The 20,050-nt window shown below is 39.6% G+C and overlaps 1 protein-coding gene across 30 annotated transcripts in view; it reads right to left on the reverse strand.

Annotated features, from left to right (window-relative positions):
- LOC143040991 (uncharacterized) overlaps nt 1-20,050 on the reverse strand; it is a 577,258-nt gene that overhangs the window by 58,113 nt on the left and 499,095 nt on the right. For 24 of the 30 annotated variants that reach the window (XM_076212488.1, XM_076212484.1, XM_076212489.1 and 21 more), the window contains 5 exons: nt 15,492-17,297; nt 10,133-10,320; nt 9,175-9,589; nt 5,610-5,792; nt 512-577 (listed from right to left, as the gene is read on the reverse strand). In XM_076212488.1, coding sequence (XP_076068603.1) covers nt 512-577; nt 5,610-5,792; nt 9,175-9,589; nt 10,133-10,320; nt 15,492-17,297 — 2,658 coding nt within the window. The remainder of the gene's footprint in view (nt 1-511; nt 578-5,609; nt 5,793-9,174; nt 9,590-10,132; nt 10,321-15,491; nt 17,298-20,050) is intronic. The other 6 variants (XM_076212496.1, XM_076212498.1, XM_076212469.1 and 3 more) reach the window with 5 other exon arrangements.

The raw sequence follows: 20,050 nt of genomic DNA on the forward strand, positions 1-20,050 counted from the left end.
AGTTTAACTTCTAAAAAGAAGTAGTGGATAAACTGGAAACAGGGTTGGAGGTGGCAGAGAACCTGAACAGGAAGGGTGGGATATAAAGTACTATCACAAAAGAGATACTGCACAACATTCTGCTCATATGGAAACAGAAGAATCACAATCTACACCCTGGCATCTATATTTCTGTACACCACATGTTTATCTAATGGAGACCCAACAATCCAAAATGTGCTACACAAACTATTCAACCTGCTAACTGGTTTACAACAGTACAAAGAAAGAGCTTTGGTTAGTGTCTTTGGCATATATCAAGTGAATGCATGGTGTAGCAAGAAAGAAGGGACAGTGCTCAGCAGAAGAGTTGAAGTGCGAAGACGTGGCAATGCAACCAACATGGGGCCTATGATGTTTCCCGTTGGTTGCATGACCAGCGGCTGCTACGGTCCGTGGGTTCATCTGGGCCTAAAGCTTCCACTAGCTGGGAACCTTTACAAAACCAGAGTAAGGCCATTGAATTACTTACAGCACTGTGACGTCTGCGTCGGGACTTAGGCGACGCCCGACATAACTTCCTCACCAGGTAACGGGCCTACAGTGCCGCACAAAGACAATATACATACTCACTAGAGATAACCTTTTCGAATATATATGACTTTACTAAACTTTTCTCTGCAATAAGTTCTTTGCACTTGCTGGATGAGACTTTAATCAAAGTGTTTTAAAGTAAATTATGCATAACATGACATAAATGCACAAATAAATACATCTGGGCCTTGTTGTAATATAGCACACGAAAACAAGAATTCTATAGATGAAAATATTAGATATAAAATCCCATGAAAATGCCAACATATATTTTGTGCTCCATTTGCAGTGACTGTTTTCTTTCACCACAATTCATTCTATTTATTTACATGCATTTTGAAATCCAACTGCCCAACATGACCCACGAGATTTTCAAAAAGAAAATATTCTTATCAATCAACATTACATGCTTAGTTAAAACCACTACAAAAAACAAGTTCAAGAAGTGAAACCGAAGAAATCCAGCAAAAGCAAACAAAATGACGAATTTGTTATTCTTTTTCAGTATCTGTAGATGAATGCAATGAGAAGGTTGTATGAGGGAGTGATTGTGCCAACAGTGCTATAAAGGGTAAAGACATGAATTCTGAAGGAGGAAGAAAGGAAGAACCTAATTATGTTAAAGATGAAGTATTTATGGAATATGGTAGGTGTAACAAATCAAATCAAATCAGCCATCCTGAGTCCACTGCTGAACAAAGGCCTCCTTCATAGCATTCCATGAATCACACGACCGTGCCATCCTCTGCCACGTCATTCCTGCAAACTTCTCGATCTCGTCTCTCCACCTTCTGTCTGGTCTCCCTCTTCCATGCTTCCCATCTTGTAGGGTCCACTCAGTAACACACTTGCTCCATCACTCATCAGTCGTTCGCACTAACTTACCTGCCCAATTCCACTTCCTCTCTTTTACTGCCTCCACAATATGTTTCACTCTAGTCTGCTCTCTCACCCAACTTGCTCTCTTTCGGTCTCTCAGTGTTCTTCCCATCATTGGTAGGTGTAACAAGGAAGGATATTTTGAGAAATGTGGAGGCAAAGCAGAGTGGGGTGTGTAAAGAGCTGGCAGATAGGGCAGATCAAAGAGTGTTGAGATAGTTGTCACATATGAACAGGTAAAGAAAGACAAACAAAGAGTCGAGTAGTGCGAGTGCAGGAAGACTGAATGGATGAGAGGATGACATGGTCCAAAGGGATTTTCTTCTCATCTACATACATACACAACAAAAGGCCTTTTCCCCTTTATAAGGTGGTTGCTGAGTCAAAGCATGCATCCACCCTACACCCATCCAATGGCCATTCATCAACTTCCCATCTTAGCACCTCATGAATGAAGGGTCATCCCTGATTCCTGCCACACCATTCAGGTCACAGGCAATGCAGCCAGACACAGTTCTTCCACAGCAGGGTCTGACAAGTTGAGTTGGTTTACCCCCACTGCTTCATTATATGGCAACATCCCCCTATCTATTCATCACAGATTTATGTAGCAGACAAGAACATCCCTTCAAACCACATCAATATTTCATCTACTTATAACAACTCACCATTCACTCCTATTTTTTTTTTTTTTTTTTGGGGGGGGGGCTTTATTCAATAGACATTCCTCTCCCATCCAATGCCCCCTTTACTTGATTCTTAGTCTTTTCAAGTTCATCCCATCCACTTTGGCTTTCCATTCTCTTTTTTGTAGTCTTTCTTCACTCATTCTTTCCATATGACCAAATCTCAGCACTCTTTAATCTACTCCATCTGACAGCTCTACTTCACCCCTAAATTTTGGACTATCCATCTATCCATACTTTTCAAACACTTCATCTCTAATATGTTTAGGTCCCTTTCTCCTTCCTTCACATTCAGAGAATACATGGATACAAGCACTCCCTCATACAACTTTCTCTTTGAGTTCATATCCAGATACCTATTTCTCACAACACTTTTCATTACCCCAAGACATTTACTTGCCCCCTTTATTCTATAATTCACCTTTACTTCCATTCCTCCATTCATGTGACCACAAATATTTCAAACTCTCCATTTCATTCATGCTCTCACCTCTTATACTCATTTTCAACCCATCTACATCATCATTCCTTGTACATCTCACCACCTCACATTTGCCCATGTTACTTTCAGCTTTCTCCTCTCACCTGCATTTTTCAACCTCTTCCCAACACCAGGCCCAAAGCATAACAACAAAGTGCTTACCTCTACTGCTGACAACATAATGATAATAACCCGATATAGCAACTACAAAATAGTTACCAAGAACATCTGAACTTGGACCAACTATAACAATGGCTTAGAAAACATTAAATGGAGGCCTTTCCTCAGAAACCATCAGTAACTTTACTCACTCCAGACAACCATGAATCAAAGAACCATCCAAAAGAAAAACTGAATGGCCATATCTTTCTACTGGAAAAGATCCATAAAATCCTAGACCTCACACTTGATACACATATGCTCAGATAAAAACCTAACTATGAAAATAAAATATATATTAAACATATTAAGATCAGTAGCTAGTACAGGCTTCAGTCAGCTGAAGGAAACTTTAATCACAATGAACAAAGTTCTTGAGAACCACATTTGACTACACCCCAACAGCAAGGTTCCTAACAATCAGGGACATCAATTACACCTGACAAAGAATACAAAATTCAGCATTCAGAATAACAACACAATGCATCACAAATATCCCTGGAGAACAACTCCATACACAAACCTAAACACTCACCACTGGTACACAGCAAAACCCCTCAATCCTACTCACTCATCTCACTGCAGCTCTCAGCTTCACCTCTACACTTCTCACTCTACACATCCTCATAAAACCAACTAATTGAATGCAACACAAAACCAAATTAGCAGCATACTACTAAGACACCAAACAACATTAAACCAATACCGATGCAGAACAGGCCTGGCTACAAAAACAAACTGTCCCAGATATAACCACCATTCTGAAGACAACAAACTCCTCATCCTATACTGTCCCACCCAAGTTATCCCTACACAATAACACAATATTTCTTCCTTTGGTGAACAAAGGCTTAATTTGGTGGCTTTTGTGAGTTACTTGGGAGCTCTGGGTGTCCTGCAAATGAGACCTTGGGCAATGGATTGATTAAATGATTGATTGCCTCAAGTTTTGCCAAACCTCATCAGTATCAACCAAAACAAGCAACAGAACTCAGATCTTCCCACAGATCCCTCCGGAAAGAGTTATTGACTGCTGTTGTATTTATGTAGGTATGTTTCTATGTATGGAGTGAAGGGGATTTTTGATGCATGGAAAACACAAGTCGAACAGGGAAGATAAAGTGCAAAAGTTAGGGAGTAAATGGAAGGAGACTGTGAATGGAAGAAGGGATACTACAGCCCAAAAAAGACATTTTTCTTCTTCATAATTTCAGTGGATGAAGAAAGGGGTTGTCACATAGTGAATTGGGGGGGGGGGAGGAGTAAACTAGCTTTGGCTGCTAGACCCTGCTACAGAGGAATTGTGCCTTGCTCATGTTTTTCCTCACCAATGAAGTGTTGCAAGGGACTGGGAAACCCTTCATCCCCAAAGTACTTAGATGAAAGTGGTCAAATGAGTCTTGTGCATGTGCCCTGACTCGGCCATCTAGCTCTCATATGGGGGAAAAGCGGACTTTCATATACTTGTAATGTTTCAATGTCACCAGTTGGCACCAGCTGGGAGAGGAAGGGAAAGAGGGAGAGGAGAGAGACCCCACCACAATTACAAGCAGAATGCCACATGAATGCAACTCAGAGAACAGAATGTTTCTTCCCAGAGATCTTATAAAGATACACAGATCAATGCCAGCCAATGTGGGGCTGTGGGTTTCCAATCAGTGAAACTCAAGGCAACAATTATTATGATAATTCTTAAAAGTGGGAAAGGTGGGTGAAGACACAAATTGGAGTCCAAGTTTACTTCCCAATAAGGCTTCTTCTTTGAAGAAACCTTATTGGGCTTCTTTGAAGAAGCCTTATTGGGGAAAAGTACATACATATACCAAAGGCTTTTTCCCCCTTACATGGGGGGGGGGGGTAGCTAAAAAGAAAAAGGCATAGAAACCACTCCCACCCATTCCATTTCCTATATATTCCACTCCCCTCCACCCTCCTCCCTCCCTCTTATCTTGGCACCTCCTGGATGACAGGTCATCCCTGCATCCTGTCCACTGCCCTGGGTCAGAAGCAGTGGGCAAAAGTAGTCAGAAATAAACCTGGATTCTAATTCGTGTCTTCATCACCGACCTTTCCCACCTGTCACAATGTCTCAACAATTCTTAAAGTGTACACACAAATGCAATGACTAATTAAAAAAAAAATATATATATATATATATAAACCATGCAGAGATAATGCCATATTTTCAGTTCACTTTTCAACAAAACGAAAGGCTTTATCAACACCAACTACATGACAACAAGGCCCAAATGAATGTTGCATAATACTCCAACAATTATAACAATGTCCAATTGTCTGATAATTCAGATGCATTTTAAAATATCTTAAAATGTTTCAATAAGGAAAAGGAGAGATATCATTCCAATCTATGAATGGTCAAATACACAATTTTTTTTTTTTTTTTTTGCAAAAAAATACTTAATAGTGATCATGTATGCTGAGGTGAAGAAATAATAAAAGAAATTTACAAAATAATGCTCTGTAAAAATATTCAACCATATGTATTTCCACCACGTATCTATGAAAATAACACAATACCTTGTGCCCTAAAAAGTTTTATGAAGGTATTTCCTGTCAATTCTAAATTTCATTATTAACAGCCTTTCAAAACCAAATCCACAAAATTAAAATCACTGGTTTGTCATTACATAAATAAAAAATATATGAACATATCAAACTAAAATACCAATGTAGTGACTTGATTACGGAAAAAAAGGGAAAAAAACAAAAAAATTGCCATTCACAACCAAGGCTACAGTATGGTAATTCTTTCATCCACCAATACCATCATGCTTCACACTAACACCCCAGCCAACACAGGTAAAACTTACCCGATTTTCACCATCTTCATGACGATGTTTACGCGATGACGAAGGAGATCTCGTATGATGTTCATGCCTATGAGATTTTACATCAGGAATTACATTAGGATTGGCTTGTAGCTTCCGAATGATTTCTTCAATCTCAGCTATGAATGCATCGGCATGAGTTTCTGGGAGTAAACTTGTCATCACCTACAAAGACAAGAATAATAAAAAATATTATTTTCTTTTTTTTGTGATACATATAATCAAGATGCAAATGATACATACATACATACATACATATACCAAGGCTTTTTTCCCCCTTACCAGGGGGGTAGCCAAAAAGGACAAATGATGAAAGTGCATTTCATTGTGCAGTATACAACTGTTGGACGAAGAATAGAAAGAACAAACAGGGCGGAGGAGTTCTAATATTGACCAAGAAAGATTTGATTGTAACAAAAATAACTGAAGGAAAAAACAATGTAGAATCAATTATAGTACAAGTCGAAGGTAAACAAATGAAGAAAAGAAAATTTGCAGTGGTATATGTACCTCCTAAAACACAAGCCTGGACAGAAAGGGATCATTTCGAGTTACTAGAAGATACAAAAGATGAATTAATTGAAACACTGAAAGATGGAGGAAATACAGTAATTATGGGTGACTTTAATTCAAAAGAAATATGCTGGGAAGAAATGACAGTGAAGGGGGGAGAGAAACACTGGGGCAATGTACTCCTTGACTTGACCATTGAATACACAATGAACCGGATTAGAGAAAATACTAGATACAGAGGAAATGAAGAACCCTCAAAATTGGACTTAATACTTACGACAGAACCTGAGATTATTGAAAAAGATTCTTATAAAACTCCGATAGGAAAAAGTGACCAGATACTAATAGAAATGAAATTGAAAGAACAAATGGAACAAAGCAAAAATGATAAACATAGAATAGGAAGACCTATGTATAATAAAACAAACTTTGAGAAACTTAAAACATTCTTTTGCAATGCAAACTGGGAAAAATTCCAAAATGAAGATATAGGGATAGAAGAAAAATGGAACATATTAAAAGAAATTTATAATGAAGGAGTGAACAAATAAGTACCACAACAAAAAATGGAAAAGGCATACATAAAGAGCTGGTACAACAAAAGATGTAGTGAAGCTAAGGAAAAAAGAGACAAAGCTTGGAAAAAGTGGAAAAGAGATAAGAAACAAAGCAAATGGCAAACGTACATCAAACTTAGAAATGAATATGTAAAAATACGCAGAGATGAAAAGAGGAATTATGAAAAAAATATAATAGACAAATGTAAGGAAGAACCCAAACAATTTTACAAATATGTAAACGGAAAACTGAAAAACAAACAAGAAATAGAAAAACTGCGCCAAGATAAAAAGGAATATACAGAAGAACTGGAAATGGCTGAAATTATAAACAACCACTTCAGATCAGTATTCACAATAGAAAACTCGCCTAACAGTGTAGGTAGAGAGAATTATCCCCAGCAATGAAAGAAATAAATGTAACACAAAAAGAAATCAGTGATCAAATTAAAACCCTTGATGTCAGAAAATCACATGGCCCAGACAGAATTGCAAACTGGATACTGAAGGAATGTATGGAGGAATTAACTGACAAAATATATAATTAAATCCTCACTAAAGAAGGAAAAGTACCATTGGAGTGGAAAAAGGCAAACATTGTACCAATTTATAAGGGAGGTGATAAAGAAGATCCATCTAACTACAGACCGGTCTCACTAACAAGCACAATAGCAAAAATTTGTGAAAGAGTTGTTAAAAACAGATGGGTTACCTGGAAGAAAAATCTATACTGAACCCAAATCAATTTGGATTCAGACAAGGGAGATCATGTACAACAAATCTGATCTGCTTTTACTCAAGATTAGTAGACATAATACAAGAAAGAGATGGATGGGCGGACTGTGCTTTTCTACCTGCAAAAGGCATTCGATAAGGTACCTCATAGGAAACTAATAAATAAGATAGAGTCAATGGGTGGCATCAGAGGAAAATTACTGGAATGGATGAAAGACTTCCTGATTGGGAGGAAAATGAGAGTTGTAATAAGAGAAAAATTCTCCAATTGGGAAGAAGTAAAAAGTGGTGTCCCGCAAGGATCGGTACTGGCCCCGATCATGTTCGCCGTATACATTAATGACATGAATGAAAGCATGGAGTGCTATATGAATTTTTTTGCAGATGATGCAAAATTACTTCAGAAGGTAAAAACGGAAGAGGACTGCAACTCATTGCAACAAGATCTGGACACGATATGGAATTGGACTCAAAAGTGGGAAGTGAAATTTAATATAAAGAAATGCAGTATAATGGAATTTGGAAAGAGTAAAAACAGAATATCAAAAGATTACAGAATTGGAGAAGAAAAAAGAAAAAAAGCAAACTCTGAAAAAGATCTTGGAGTGATGATTGGAAAGGACATGAAACCTGATAAGCATATAAATAAAATATTCGGAGAAACCTACAATTTATTGAGGTTAATCAAAATGGCATTTACTTATATGGATGAAGAAATGATAAAGAAAATACTAACTACACTAATAAGACCAAAACTTGAGTACGCAGCATCACTTTGGACACCCAGTACCAAAAAGAATATTAAGAAACTAGAAAGATTACAAAGAGCGACAACCAAACTAGCACCGACTCTCGCCGAACTAACATATGAGCAAAGACTATCCAAACTGAACCTACCAACTCTGGAACAAAGAAGAGAAAGTGGAGATTTGCTGACTATCTACAGAATAATGAAAGGAATGGAAGTTTTAGACAGGAACGACCTGTTAGTGTGGGACGACGGTAAAACGAGAGGACACGGAAAAAAACTGAAAAAAGATAGTTATAGAAAAAACTTGAAAAGGAACAGTTTCCCACACCGAGCGATTAACACATGGAACATATTAGACAATAAAACAGTATGTGCAAACACTATACAAGAATTTAAGATAAAACTTGATGCGGAGAGATACAAAGACGGGTCACCACGAGCATAGCTCCCCTCCTGTATATTACAACTAGGTAAATAAAAAGACACTCCACTGTATGGTATGCAGAAATACTAACATGAGGCTTTTCACAATTCAACATTTCACCTCCATCGCATTCTTTTTACAAATGGAGACTAATCTTCTCTCAAAGAAAGAAAGAAAGAACAAAAGAAAGAAAAAAGAGATAGATAGAGAGAGAGAGAGAGAGAGAGAGAGAGAGAGAGAGAGAGAGCAAGTGGCAAAGAAAGCAAGAGGCAAAGAGAGCAAGAGGCAAATAGAGCAGGAGGCAAAGAGAGCAGGAGGCAAAGAGAGCAGGAGGCAAAGAGAACAGGAGGTAAAGAGAGCAGGAGGCAAAGAGAGCATGAAACAAAGATAGCAAGAGAGATAGAGTAAGAGATAAAGAGAGCAAGAGACAGAGAAAGAGAGAGAGACAGAGATGCAGAGAGAGACAGAGAAAGAAAGAGAGGAGGAGGAGAGAGCAGGGGATATATAAGAATTATCTAGAAGGGGTTACTAAGAGCTTCAAATCTTTACAAGCACTGAACAACTAACCAGAGAGTTGGCCACATCTTGAGGATCATTGTCTGTGATGTCAAACTTGAAGGTGACAGTCTTCTGCTTGATTGTCTCCAGCTGACATTCAACCATGGTGTCGTTCACGCTCAGCACCTTCAGTTTGGGCACGGCTGGTTTTTTGTGTCTCTTCTTGCGATCAGTGGTATGCTTGCCTTCTGGGTGCTCACTGGACTCGGATTCTGAGGCAGCGCTGGGTGTGGGTGTTTCAAAAGGATGCTGGTTACTGGTTGTCATATGATTGTTGATGGATGTGGTACAGGAAGTGGTAACACAGGAAGTATACATTGGAGGAACTGAGATGGTAGTTGTGGTGGTGGTGGCAGTGGTGGTGGTGATCAGGGTTGAGGTAGTGGTAGTAGCAGAGGACAATCCGACGTCAACCCCACACATCCTTAACATGAAAATAAAAAATGAAGGCATATGTGTCACATGTTGCACGATGAACCACTTCAACAAGTCGCACGGGATTCACTTACCTCACGTTCTCCTACAACTAAGCAAAGCCATTCTAAGGGTTTACAGTCTGCCACTAAACTGTCAAAAATTTTTAAGAAATCTTAATCTGACAAGCAAAAACAAAGCAAAAAAGGCAGCAAAGCTAAACATGGCCACAGTGGTTGAAGGTACTGGGCTGGATTTTGTTGGGGGCTTGGCAAAACCATAATTATCAAGCATTTGATATCAAAGATGTAGCAAAACTGAAATAGCACATTTAATAACAAGGATGATACAACTAACAAGGGTACACTATAGTCCTCTGGTTTTGACTATATTGATACAAAAATAAACACATAAATCAATAAATAAATAAACAAATAAATCAATCAATCAGAAAAATAAATAAACAAATAAATAAATAAACTGTAAGAAAGCTCTATGAAAAACATAGAACAAGCACAAATGCTGTAAGCAACTAGCACAGCTACTCTCTTACCTATCATTAAGAACATGACTAAAGAGTTCGTTGTTGATAACTGATGGCATATGAGGCATCGTTTCTATTCCAGCTGTCAAATTTTCAACACCAATTCCATCTGCAGTGTTGCTGCAACCTCCACCATCTCCCACTCCCACATCACCACCAACACCTTCCCCTTCTGATATCAATCTTCTCGAGTCCTGCTGTTGGATAAAAGTAAGCATTACAATCCAGTCTAAGCATGCCTATTTTAACAATCATGAAATCAAATAGTTTTTGAATGCTAAGACCATTATTTTAATCCAATAATATTGAAAATTTATTGTGAGAATTTGGTATACAACTGCTCCCTATCCAAGTCTTAAATGATGTTGTATCATTAGCAAAACTATAAGGGGATCATGCTTCATCTATGCAAATATATATTACTGTTATGGAACACACTGACTAAGGTATATGTTATTTCATAAATGCCAGTGAATACTTTATAAAGAGTATTCAACCCTCAAATATATATGTATATATCTACATATGTATAAGTGTATGTATATATGTATGTATGTAGAGGATTAACAATAGGTATGTGCAAATGGTAGTCCTGCAAGACAGACATCCAAGAGAATTATCTCTCTATTGCCCAAGAAGAGATGACAATTGGCAACTCTTCCCTTTGTACTACTACAAGCCAGTAACACAGAAACAGCCAAACACTAATACAACAGTTACAACAGTCAAATGTTTCTTACAGAGAGATGTGGACTAAAGGACTGTTGTCAGATACTGTGGGGTTTTGAGAGTCCAGTCAGTGAAATTCAAGGTAACGATTATGGAACTATTTCTTTAATTTTAACACACAAGGTTGCAGTTGTCATCTGCAAAGAAATGACTCACCTCCTACTTCTCTCAACTCTCACGAACCATCGCTAATCCCTTGCCCATCACTCTTGCATTTACCTCCCCTAGCACCCTATCCAGATAGACACTGAACAACCATGATGACATTACACACCTCTGATGCAACCCCAGCTTCACTTCAAACCATTCAATCTCATCATTTCTAATCCTAATACAAGCTAGCATAAAAAGCTTTTGACCACCCTTAACAACTTTTCCCTTATCCCATTCATATACAACACTTCCCACAATGCCTTCCTATGACCCTTTCATAAGTTTTCTCCAGATCTAAGAAAGACTAATAAAAATTCTTACCTTTTGACCAAACACTCACATATCTGCCTTACAACAAAATTTTTATCCCCACATCCTCTACACTTCCTAAACCCAAATTGTTCCTCCCCAAGTACTCCCTCTGTTCCTCTCCTAATCCTTGCAATCAACATCTTCCAACACGCCTTTCCAACTACAATCAAAAGACTGATCCCTCCAAAACTACTACAATCACATTTGTCCCCCTTTCCTTTGTTAAGTGCAACTATACAAGTACTCCTCCAACCTTCTGACACATTCCCCTCCCTTAGGCTCAGATTGAACAACCTCACTATCCAATCCACTTTCACAGTTCCACCTTATGTCAGACACTCGACACGACACCCCTCCAATCCAGGTGCCTTTTTCTACGGTCTGTCATTTCCTTTCCCCATCAGTCATTCTAGCACCTCCTACTACCACAATCAATCCACCTCCACATTCCTCCATAAACTTCCTCTACATTCAGCAATTCTCTGAAGTAATCTAGCCATCTCCCCTTATCAACTTCGCCTCCATAAACACATGTCCATCTGCACACTTTACCTATTCCTTTCTACCCGACTCTCTCTCCCCCCACTCTCTTCATTTCCTTCCAAAACATCTTATTCTTTTCATAGGGCATAAGACAGGGATGACCCTTCATCCATGAGGAGCTAATATAAAAGGGAAACAGGTAATGGATGGGAGTGGGATGGGTGCATGCCTTGGCTGGCTACCTCCCTTATAAGAGGAAAAAAAGCCTTTAGTATACAAATAGATTTTTTTTTTTTTTTCAAAGTTCAATGTCAAATGGAGGAATGAAGAGTTGAAGGTGGCAGTGACAAGAAAGAAGCAAGCTTATGAAGACGCTGCAAAGAAGAAATGGGGAAGTATGTGAGAAGAGAAAAAGAATAGAAAAGAAAGAGAAAGAGAGAGAACAGTAAGAGAGATAGAGTGATAAGAAGAGAGAGAGAGAGAGAGAGAGAGAGAGAGAGAGAGAGAGAGAGAGAGAGAGAGAGAGAGAGAGAGAGAGAGAGAGAGAGAGAGAGAGAGAGAGAGAAGGGGGAGAGAGAGAGAGAGAGAGAGAGAGAGAGAGGAGAGAGAGGAGAGAGAGGAGAGAGAGAGAGAGAGAGAGAGAGAGAGAGAGAGAGAGAGAGAGAGAGAGAGAGGAGAGAGAGAGAGAGAGAGAGGAGGAGAGAGAGAGAGAGAGAGAGAGAGAGAGAGAGAGAGAGAGAGAGAGAGAGAGAGAGAGAGAGAGAGAGAGAGAGAGAGAGAGAGAGAGAGAGAGAGAGAGAGAGAGAGAGAGAGAGAGAGAGAGAGAGAGAGAGAGAGAGAGAGAGAGAGAGAGAGAGAGAGAGAGAGAGAGAGAGAGAGAGAGAGAGAGAGAGAGAGAGAGAGAGAGAGAGAGAGAGAGAGAGGAGAGGAGAGGAGAGGAGAGGAGAGGAGAGGAGAGGAGAGGAGAGAGAGAGAGAGAGAGAGAGAGAGAGAGAGAGAGAGAGAGAGAGAGAGAGAGAGAGAGAGAGAGAGAGACATAATGCATTGTAATTTAGGGATTGTTAGTGTGGAGTATTTTGGTACAAAGTTCTACAGTACTCCAGCTTACAAGCAGCTGCACCATATTCTAAGATTGAAAACAGGAGATGGTTCCAACTCAAGAGGATGGAAGGCAGTTGTCAAAGTTCCCATGCAAATATCAAATGGACATAACATACCCCATCTCCTTAAGGACCTGTGGCCCTGACGGCCACCAGCACCTGATCTTCGCACAGGGTCAGAGAGATGGGGTATGTGAGAGAGAAATTTTTTAAAAGAACAAAATGGTATTTTGGAAGGAAGCGAAAAGGGTGAAGGGGGGGAGAGAGGCTGAGTTGGGCAGACAAAAGGTGAAGGGTGCTGATGGATACATCCTAATGGAAGTGAAGGAGTGCTTCAGCAGCCATAATACTGGAGGATATTAACATATTGGTGCACAAATGGCGGACTGTACATGGCATACAAAAAAGGTATCAGAGAAGGGGGATGGAGGGGAGTGGATGAAAGGAAAATATAGGGTACAGTATGAGAATTCAGGTGAAGGTGTATACATGAAAATATATGGGAAGGAAAGTGTTCTTATGTTTAGTTTCTCAACTTGTGTGGAAGGAGAAAATCAAGTAAATATCCCCATCCCCCTTTCTATTTTGATTTTGGGGCTCAATAAGCTATCTGTGATAGGCAAGTTAGTTGCTCATTCTTTGGAAGAAGTGCAGCATTAAGAGGAAGAATTCCTTTATTACTAATACTATAAGCTACTGACACAGAACGTCTCACAGTAATACAACATGGACAATAGTCCAACATTTCTTCCCAGAGAGATCTATGGGAAGACCCAAGGACCATTTGCAGCCAATGTGGAGCTGCATGTTTTCAGTCAGTGAAACTTGTGACAACAATTATTATATCAATCATCTCTGAAATTCTTCCCCTTAAGAAGACTTCTAACTTAACCATCATTGATAGACTATTTTGCCTATATCTGTACACATTTGAAAACATTTTGTTTTCATCACAAAAATAGAAATTAAGGATCAAACTGGCATTAAAAAATATGTATGGTGATATATAAACCATTTTGTTTTCAACAATGGCAGAAGACAGCATTCACCATGCAAGCTACAAATACAGAATATGAAGTGGAATAAATATATTGCACTACCACACAACTACATTATGTAGATGCTAAGAAAATGTATCATAAAACCATTCAGAGGTTCTATATCAAACAAGTGTAAATTAAACATATATATATATATATATATATATATATATATATATATATATATATATATATATATATATATATATATATATATATATATGTATATATATATATATGTATATATATAACTAAATCTACCACACCCAAAACCAACTATATCTACAACCAAACCTAAATACATATATAAACTAATCTACATAAATGGTGCTTCACTTAAAAAAGACAAGCTATGTGCACTAAAAAAATAAATAAAGAAAATAAAGAAAATAAAGAGTGATTCAAGAGAAATAATAAGCTAAGTGCACTATAAAAACAAAATAAAAGAAAGGTCTAGACCATCTGCATAAAAAGAAAACATAAGTACAAAGCACCGGAACCAGCACCCTAAGTTGAATCAACAGCCAAGGCATTACAATGGGGATGTCTCAGTGCACTCAAGATTTAGTCACAATTCATGCACAGCAGTGATGCACCCAGGAAGGGCAGGTCCACAGTATAACCATCTCAAGCCAGGTAAGTGGTACCAATTATGACAAATCATAACCTTGGGACAGGCTGTGGACCCAGTCTAGTTTGGCACTGGGCTTGACCATGTGCAGGTTGTGCCGATATTTTAGCCTGTGCCTGACCGGTGATGATTGTCAACATCTTAACAAAGGGATAAAGGTGTCGCAGGGTAAACTCAGGATAGGAAAACTGATCCAGTGCCTTTCGGGAAATCTTGAAGATTTTGTGTGGTTTCTTAAGGTGAAGCTGGTTGGATGTTAACTGATCTTTAAGTATATTCTCTGCATCAGAAATACGTCATAAACAATTGTTTCAAATTTTCAAACTAGTATTCATCACTGCATCTTCACCTGATATGCATAAAGCACATCATGAAAATACAGAAAATATGCTCTTAGCATTCAAATTGTAATCAAAATGGATCAGAGAATTATGATGCATAATCTTTATCAAGGTTGGACTATCAAAAAATAAATTTTGGTGAAAATCTTATGGACCAGAAAGAAATTTCTTTTCTTAAAAGTCGCACAAGGTGTGGGCCCTATACATTTTGGAATTATCAAAGTTACTTTATAATGAAACATGATCTCATCATAAACTGCTATCCCTTTTTTCCTATACAAAGGCCTACAGATTTTCATCATAAAAATAAACTTTTTTTTTTTCCCATTCTTTTCTACTTTTTTTTTTGTGGCATTCCTACTACACTGACCACCATAAGCGGGATAGATGAGAAAATGTGAAGTATAGTACTGAGAGTTACAAGCAGGGCCTGGGGTGCAAGAACTATGAAGATAAGAAGGGATGGAAAGGCCTGGGCAGTATAGAGGGGTCTGGACGTTGAGAGGTCAGGGTCCTCCAGGTCCTACTGCTTCGGAGAGGTTGCAGAAAAGCACTTATCCTCTTTGGGCCTCAACTTACACTTTCAGTTGGTAAACAAACTTCTCCGGGTACTGTTGCCACTGATGCCTGATGATTAGTAACATTCGCCATGGATCCATTCGATGCTACAGAAGAGATCTGATTAATAGCTAGATCTGAAGTAGCACTTTGGGAGTATGGGGCATTTGGAGTTTGCTGTACATAAGACATCGTGGGCTGTGAGAAGCATTGAGAGGTGGAAGCAAGACTCGATGACGCAGGAGTTGCAAATGTCACTTGCTCCTGGTTAGGTGCTGTCCCTGTTGTAGACATGGTGACATACTGCACATTCCCCCCAGCAATATGGTTGGTTGGGATACTGGAGGGAAGCTGTTGGGTGTTTGTACTTGGCTGCTCCACTGGAGGCTGAGTTATTTCAGCCTGCTGGCCACTTGCAGGTGCTATAAAATCCTGGGTCTGCACGGGAGGGACTACACTTGAAGATGTCTGGAGTGGAGGGATCTGCTGCTGTTGCTGTTGCTGTTGCTGTTGCTGTTGCTGTTGCTGTTGGACCACTGGCTGAGTCATGTAAACAGAAGGTAAAGAGGCTGCAACACTGGACACAGTTGTGGTCAGCTGGGGAACCAACTGTGATACTTCTGTCGTTTGTTGGCTTGGCATCATGGTGGATGGTACCACTGCTGGAGGAACCTGGTGTTGCTGGGTGCTGTTATAAGGAGCCACTGCAGTGATCACTGGGGGCAACGAGGCTACCAAAACGGGTTGAGTTTCAAGAGCAGCTGGTTGACTATTTACTGGTATTTGGTTTTCAACTGTAGATTGTGATGGTACAGATACAGAGGCAACCACAGATTGCTGTACTGAGTACATGGTACCAGAAACCTGGGGTATCCCTGCTGCTGGAATCCCTCCACAGTGAGATGCTACAATGCCAGGATGTGGTGGAACTATAGATGACTGAGATGGCATGATGCTAGACTGAGCGGGCAGTACAGGTGCCTGGGCTGGTAGAATGCCAGAGGGTGCTTGGGCAGCTGTGGGCTGAGAGGCCCCCACACCTGTTGGTGCGGGCACTATAGATGGCTGGGATGCTCCAATGCCTGACTGAGGTGGTATAACTGAAGGCTGGCTTGCTATAATGCCTGTCTGCGATGGCAACACAGGGGGCTGAGATGGTAATATGCCAGATACAGCTTGAACAACTGAAGTCTGAGATGCCATTGCCGAATGTGCTGGCACTATAGGAGGCTGGGATACCATGATGCCAGATTGTGCTTGTACAACTGAAGGCTGAGATCCCATGATACCAGAATGTGGTGGCATGCCAGAAGGCTGGGATACCATTATGGTAGACTGCGTGGGCACCATAGTAGACTGTGAGGCAACAGTAGGTTGTGACATAACAATATTTTGAGGCTGCTGTTGCATAACAGGGGCAAGCAATCCTTGCTGTATTACACCTATAGGTTGCTGTTGCTGCTGCTGAGTCAGTTGTCCTGAAGGGACAACTGTTGGTTGAGTGGCTAAACCTGATGGATGTACAGCTTGAGAGTTCATGACATTTGCCTGAGACATAGCCTGGGGCATAACCATCACTGATGGCGTGTTTGTTAATGTCTGACCCTGAACCTGTGCTGAGTTAATGGGTGTATACTCAGGCGTGTGTTCTACCTGTTTGGTGACTGTGCTGGCACTGGAGTAAGCCTGTGCTGGTGCGCCTGGGTACATGGGCTGTGTGTACTGCGAGGGAATTGGTGCCACATAAGACGTGGGCACATTGCTTTGGTATACAGGATAAGCTTGCGATGTTACACCACCATAGCCCCCAGCAAAATACTGGCCACCCTGCAACAGAAAATAAAAGTCAATGTAAAGATACATAAAAATAACTTGAAAGTACCTAATCCAATAAAAATTTCTTGAGACAAGGCCTTCAAAGGCTACACCTAATCAAAATGAACCAAAAATAAAACTATGCAGGTGTTCCAAGCCAGTACTACAAAAAATAGTGTACTGACTGTTTATAATCCTATGGTTTCCAAATTTATTTATGAAGAAAGCCCATAACTCTTTTCTAACTTTGTTTTGTTTTAAACTTTTTTCACTTTGTCTATGCTTGTCCTACTCCTTGCTGATGCAGAAATGAAAACAATAAACCTGATCTTTACCTGAAAACAAAAGGAAATTTCATTCAAATCACAAATACAGTTGTCACGACTTCCAAGTAGTCCACCTAGTTGTCCAATATGGCCAATATGACAACATTACATGTGTATTTGCATGTAAGTGTGATAAGAACAGATTATACTTTAAATTTTCAGTAACCTTTGCATGCTCCCCTTCCATAACCATACAAGTACAGTTGCTAGGCCAGAGAAGGGGTGAGTGTCGGTAGTTGGTACAAGCCTAAAGTTTTGAAGGAAACTACTCCTCCTAGTATAGACAAAGAGGGACCCTTTGGTTAAAAACAGTACTTTAAAGAAAATCAAGGAGGATCTACCACAAATTTCTATAGAACATATAAGATTCATTAATGATTAACACAGATGAAATATATCCATGTATCAATCATATGTTTTTAAAACTGATGGAGGACAAGAATGACACTTCATCCCAAAGGTGCTGAGATCAATCAAACTACTACCCAAGGTATCTCTTGCAGAAAACCTACAGCCTCTAAAGAATCAGCAATAGCTATCATATTAGCCAACAAGTCACTCAAGGACAATGTATTAACAGGATGCACCAAAACTACCCCAATAGGACACCTGCACACAAACTAAAATAAATCTGTTGACCCAGGTCTCTCTTGCTGAAGACTTCAACACTACTCTCACCCATCTCATCAAATCACACAAGCACAACCAGCTTTAAAAAAGAAAAGAAAAGGAACAAAAAAAAAGGGGGGGGGACCCTGGTTGCTCTTGCTGAAGACTTCAACACTACTCTCACCCATCTCATTAAATCACACAAGCACGACCAACTTTAAAAAAGAAAACAAAAAAGAATAAAAAAAACATTGTGCTCAAACATATATACAATATATCCATGAATAAACACATCCACACTGAAATCCCTGAACAGGCTCTTCACAACAGATCTTAAGGATCCTGAGAAACTCTGGGACACCTTCCAACATTAAATTCTGAAAGATGCAGAGGAATGCACTGGACAGCATCAAATAGCCAGTGACATTGTGTTTCTCAATGATGCTGTATTTCTTGCAGAGTTGCTAAAGGCATAGGTTGCAGCCCTCGTATTAGTGCACAGGGAAGCTAAGATCACTTGGACTCCAGGTCTTGGACCAAGACCAAGGTCTATGCATTTAGGGGCTTACTGGATGACACAATTCAGCCTGTCCATGCATGTGGCACAGATACTTTTGGTTTTAGAAAGATTCACAAACCTTGGTAACATAATGATTAACAGTAGTGGGTCATGTCAAGAAGTCCTTCAAAAGATTGGCACTGCCCGCGGTGTTATGGACTTACTGCAGGAGGATTAAGATCTGAATTTTCAGGTCACTTGTGATCCCTGTCTTCCTCTGTGCAGCTGTAAGACTTGGATAGTGAATGCTGACTTAATGAAGCTACTCAATATATTTGGTACCAAATGCCTTCAGAGAATCATGGGGGATTACTGGACTATATCAAACTATAGAATGTTCCACAAGACTCAGTCTAGGCCTATTACTAACATAATTTGTAAACATTAACTCCAGCTATATGGGCTAGTGGCACATTTCCCTGATGCCGATCCCACCCAAAGGGTTGTTACCATGAGACAGCCCTTAGTGGAAGAGATGAAGGAGACAACTACAGGATTCATGGATGAGGCAAGTTGACTGGACCCTGAGGGAGTTGTTTACAATGGGAAGGATGGTTGCATGGGAGCTTCCTTGAAGAAACTGTGGGGACTGGCAATGGTGTATGAGTGAAGTGACACCTAGTATATGCTCCCAAATGACAGACTCCCAAATGTCTCTGGAATCTTATCATTACTCTCCCAGATCCTCTTTTGCCTTGACTCCTTGCGTGAGAAAAATGCAGAGAAAAAGATTCCTAGCCCCCTTACTCCATCCCATTTAGTCATTTTCTACGATACACATAGGCTAAAGACAGAAGAGACAAAGCCTGGAAAAGATGGAAAAGAGACAAAAAACATCCAAATGGCAAACATATATAAACTTAGGAACGAATATGTGAATATAGACAAGAAAGAAAAAAGAAATTATGAAAAAGATATTATAGACAAATGTAAGGATCAACCTAAACTCTTTTACTGATATGTAAATGACAAATTAAAGGATAAATGCGAAATTGTAAAACTGTGTCTGATCATAACTTCTGCCATTTCTGTGTAAGACACAGAAATGGCAGAAGTTATGATCAGACATTTCAGGTCTGTTTTTACAATTGAGAGCTCACAAATTTGGGAAGATGGACAACAAGATCCCCTAAAATGAAAGAAATAAAGGTAACACAGAAATAAATAAGAGACCAATTAAAAAACCTAGATGTTAGGAAATTGCATGCACCAGATGGAATTGCAAATTGAATACTGAAAGAGTGCATAGACGAACTGACAGACAAATTAGA

Source organism: Oratosquilla oratoria, chromosome 30, assembly GCF_046742065.1.
Source record: "Oratosquilla oratoria isolate Oo_2021 chromosome 30, ASM4674206v1, whole genome shotgun sequence".
NCBI classification, from domain to species: domain Eukaryota; kingdom Metazoa; phylum Arthropoda; class Malacostraca; order Stomatopoda; family Squillidae; genus Oratosquilla; species Oratosquilla oratoria.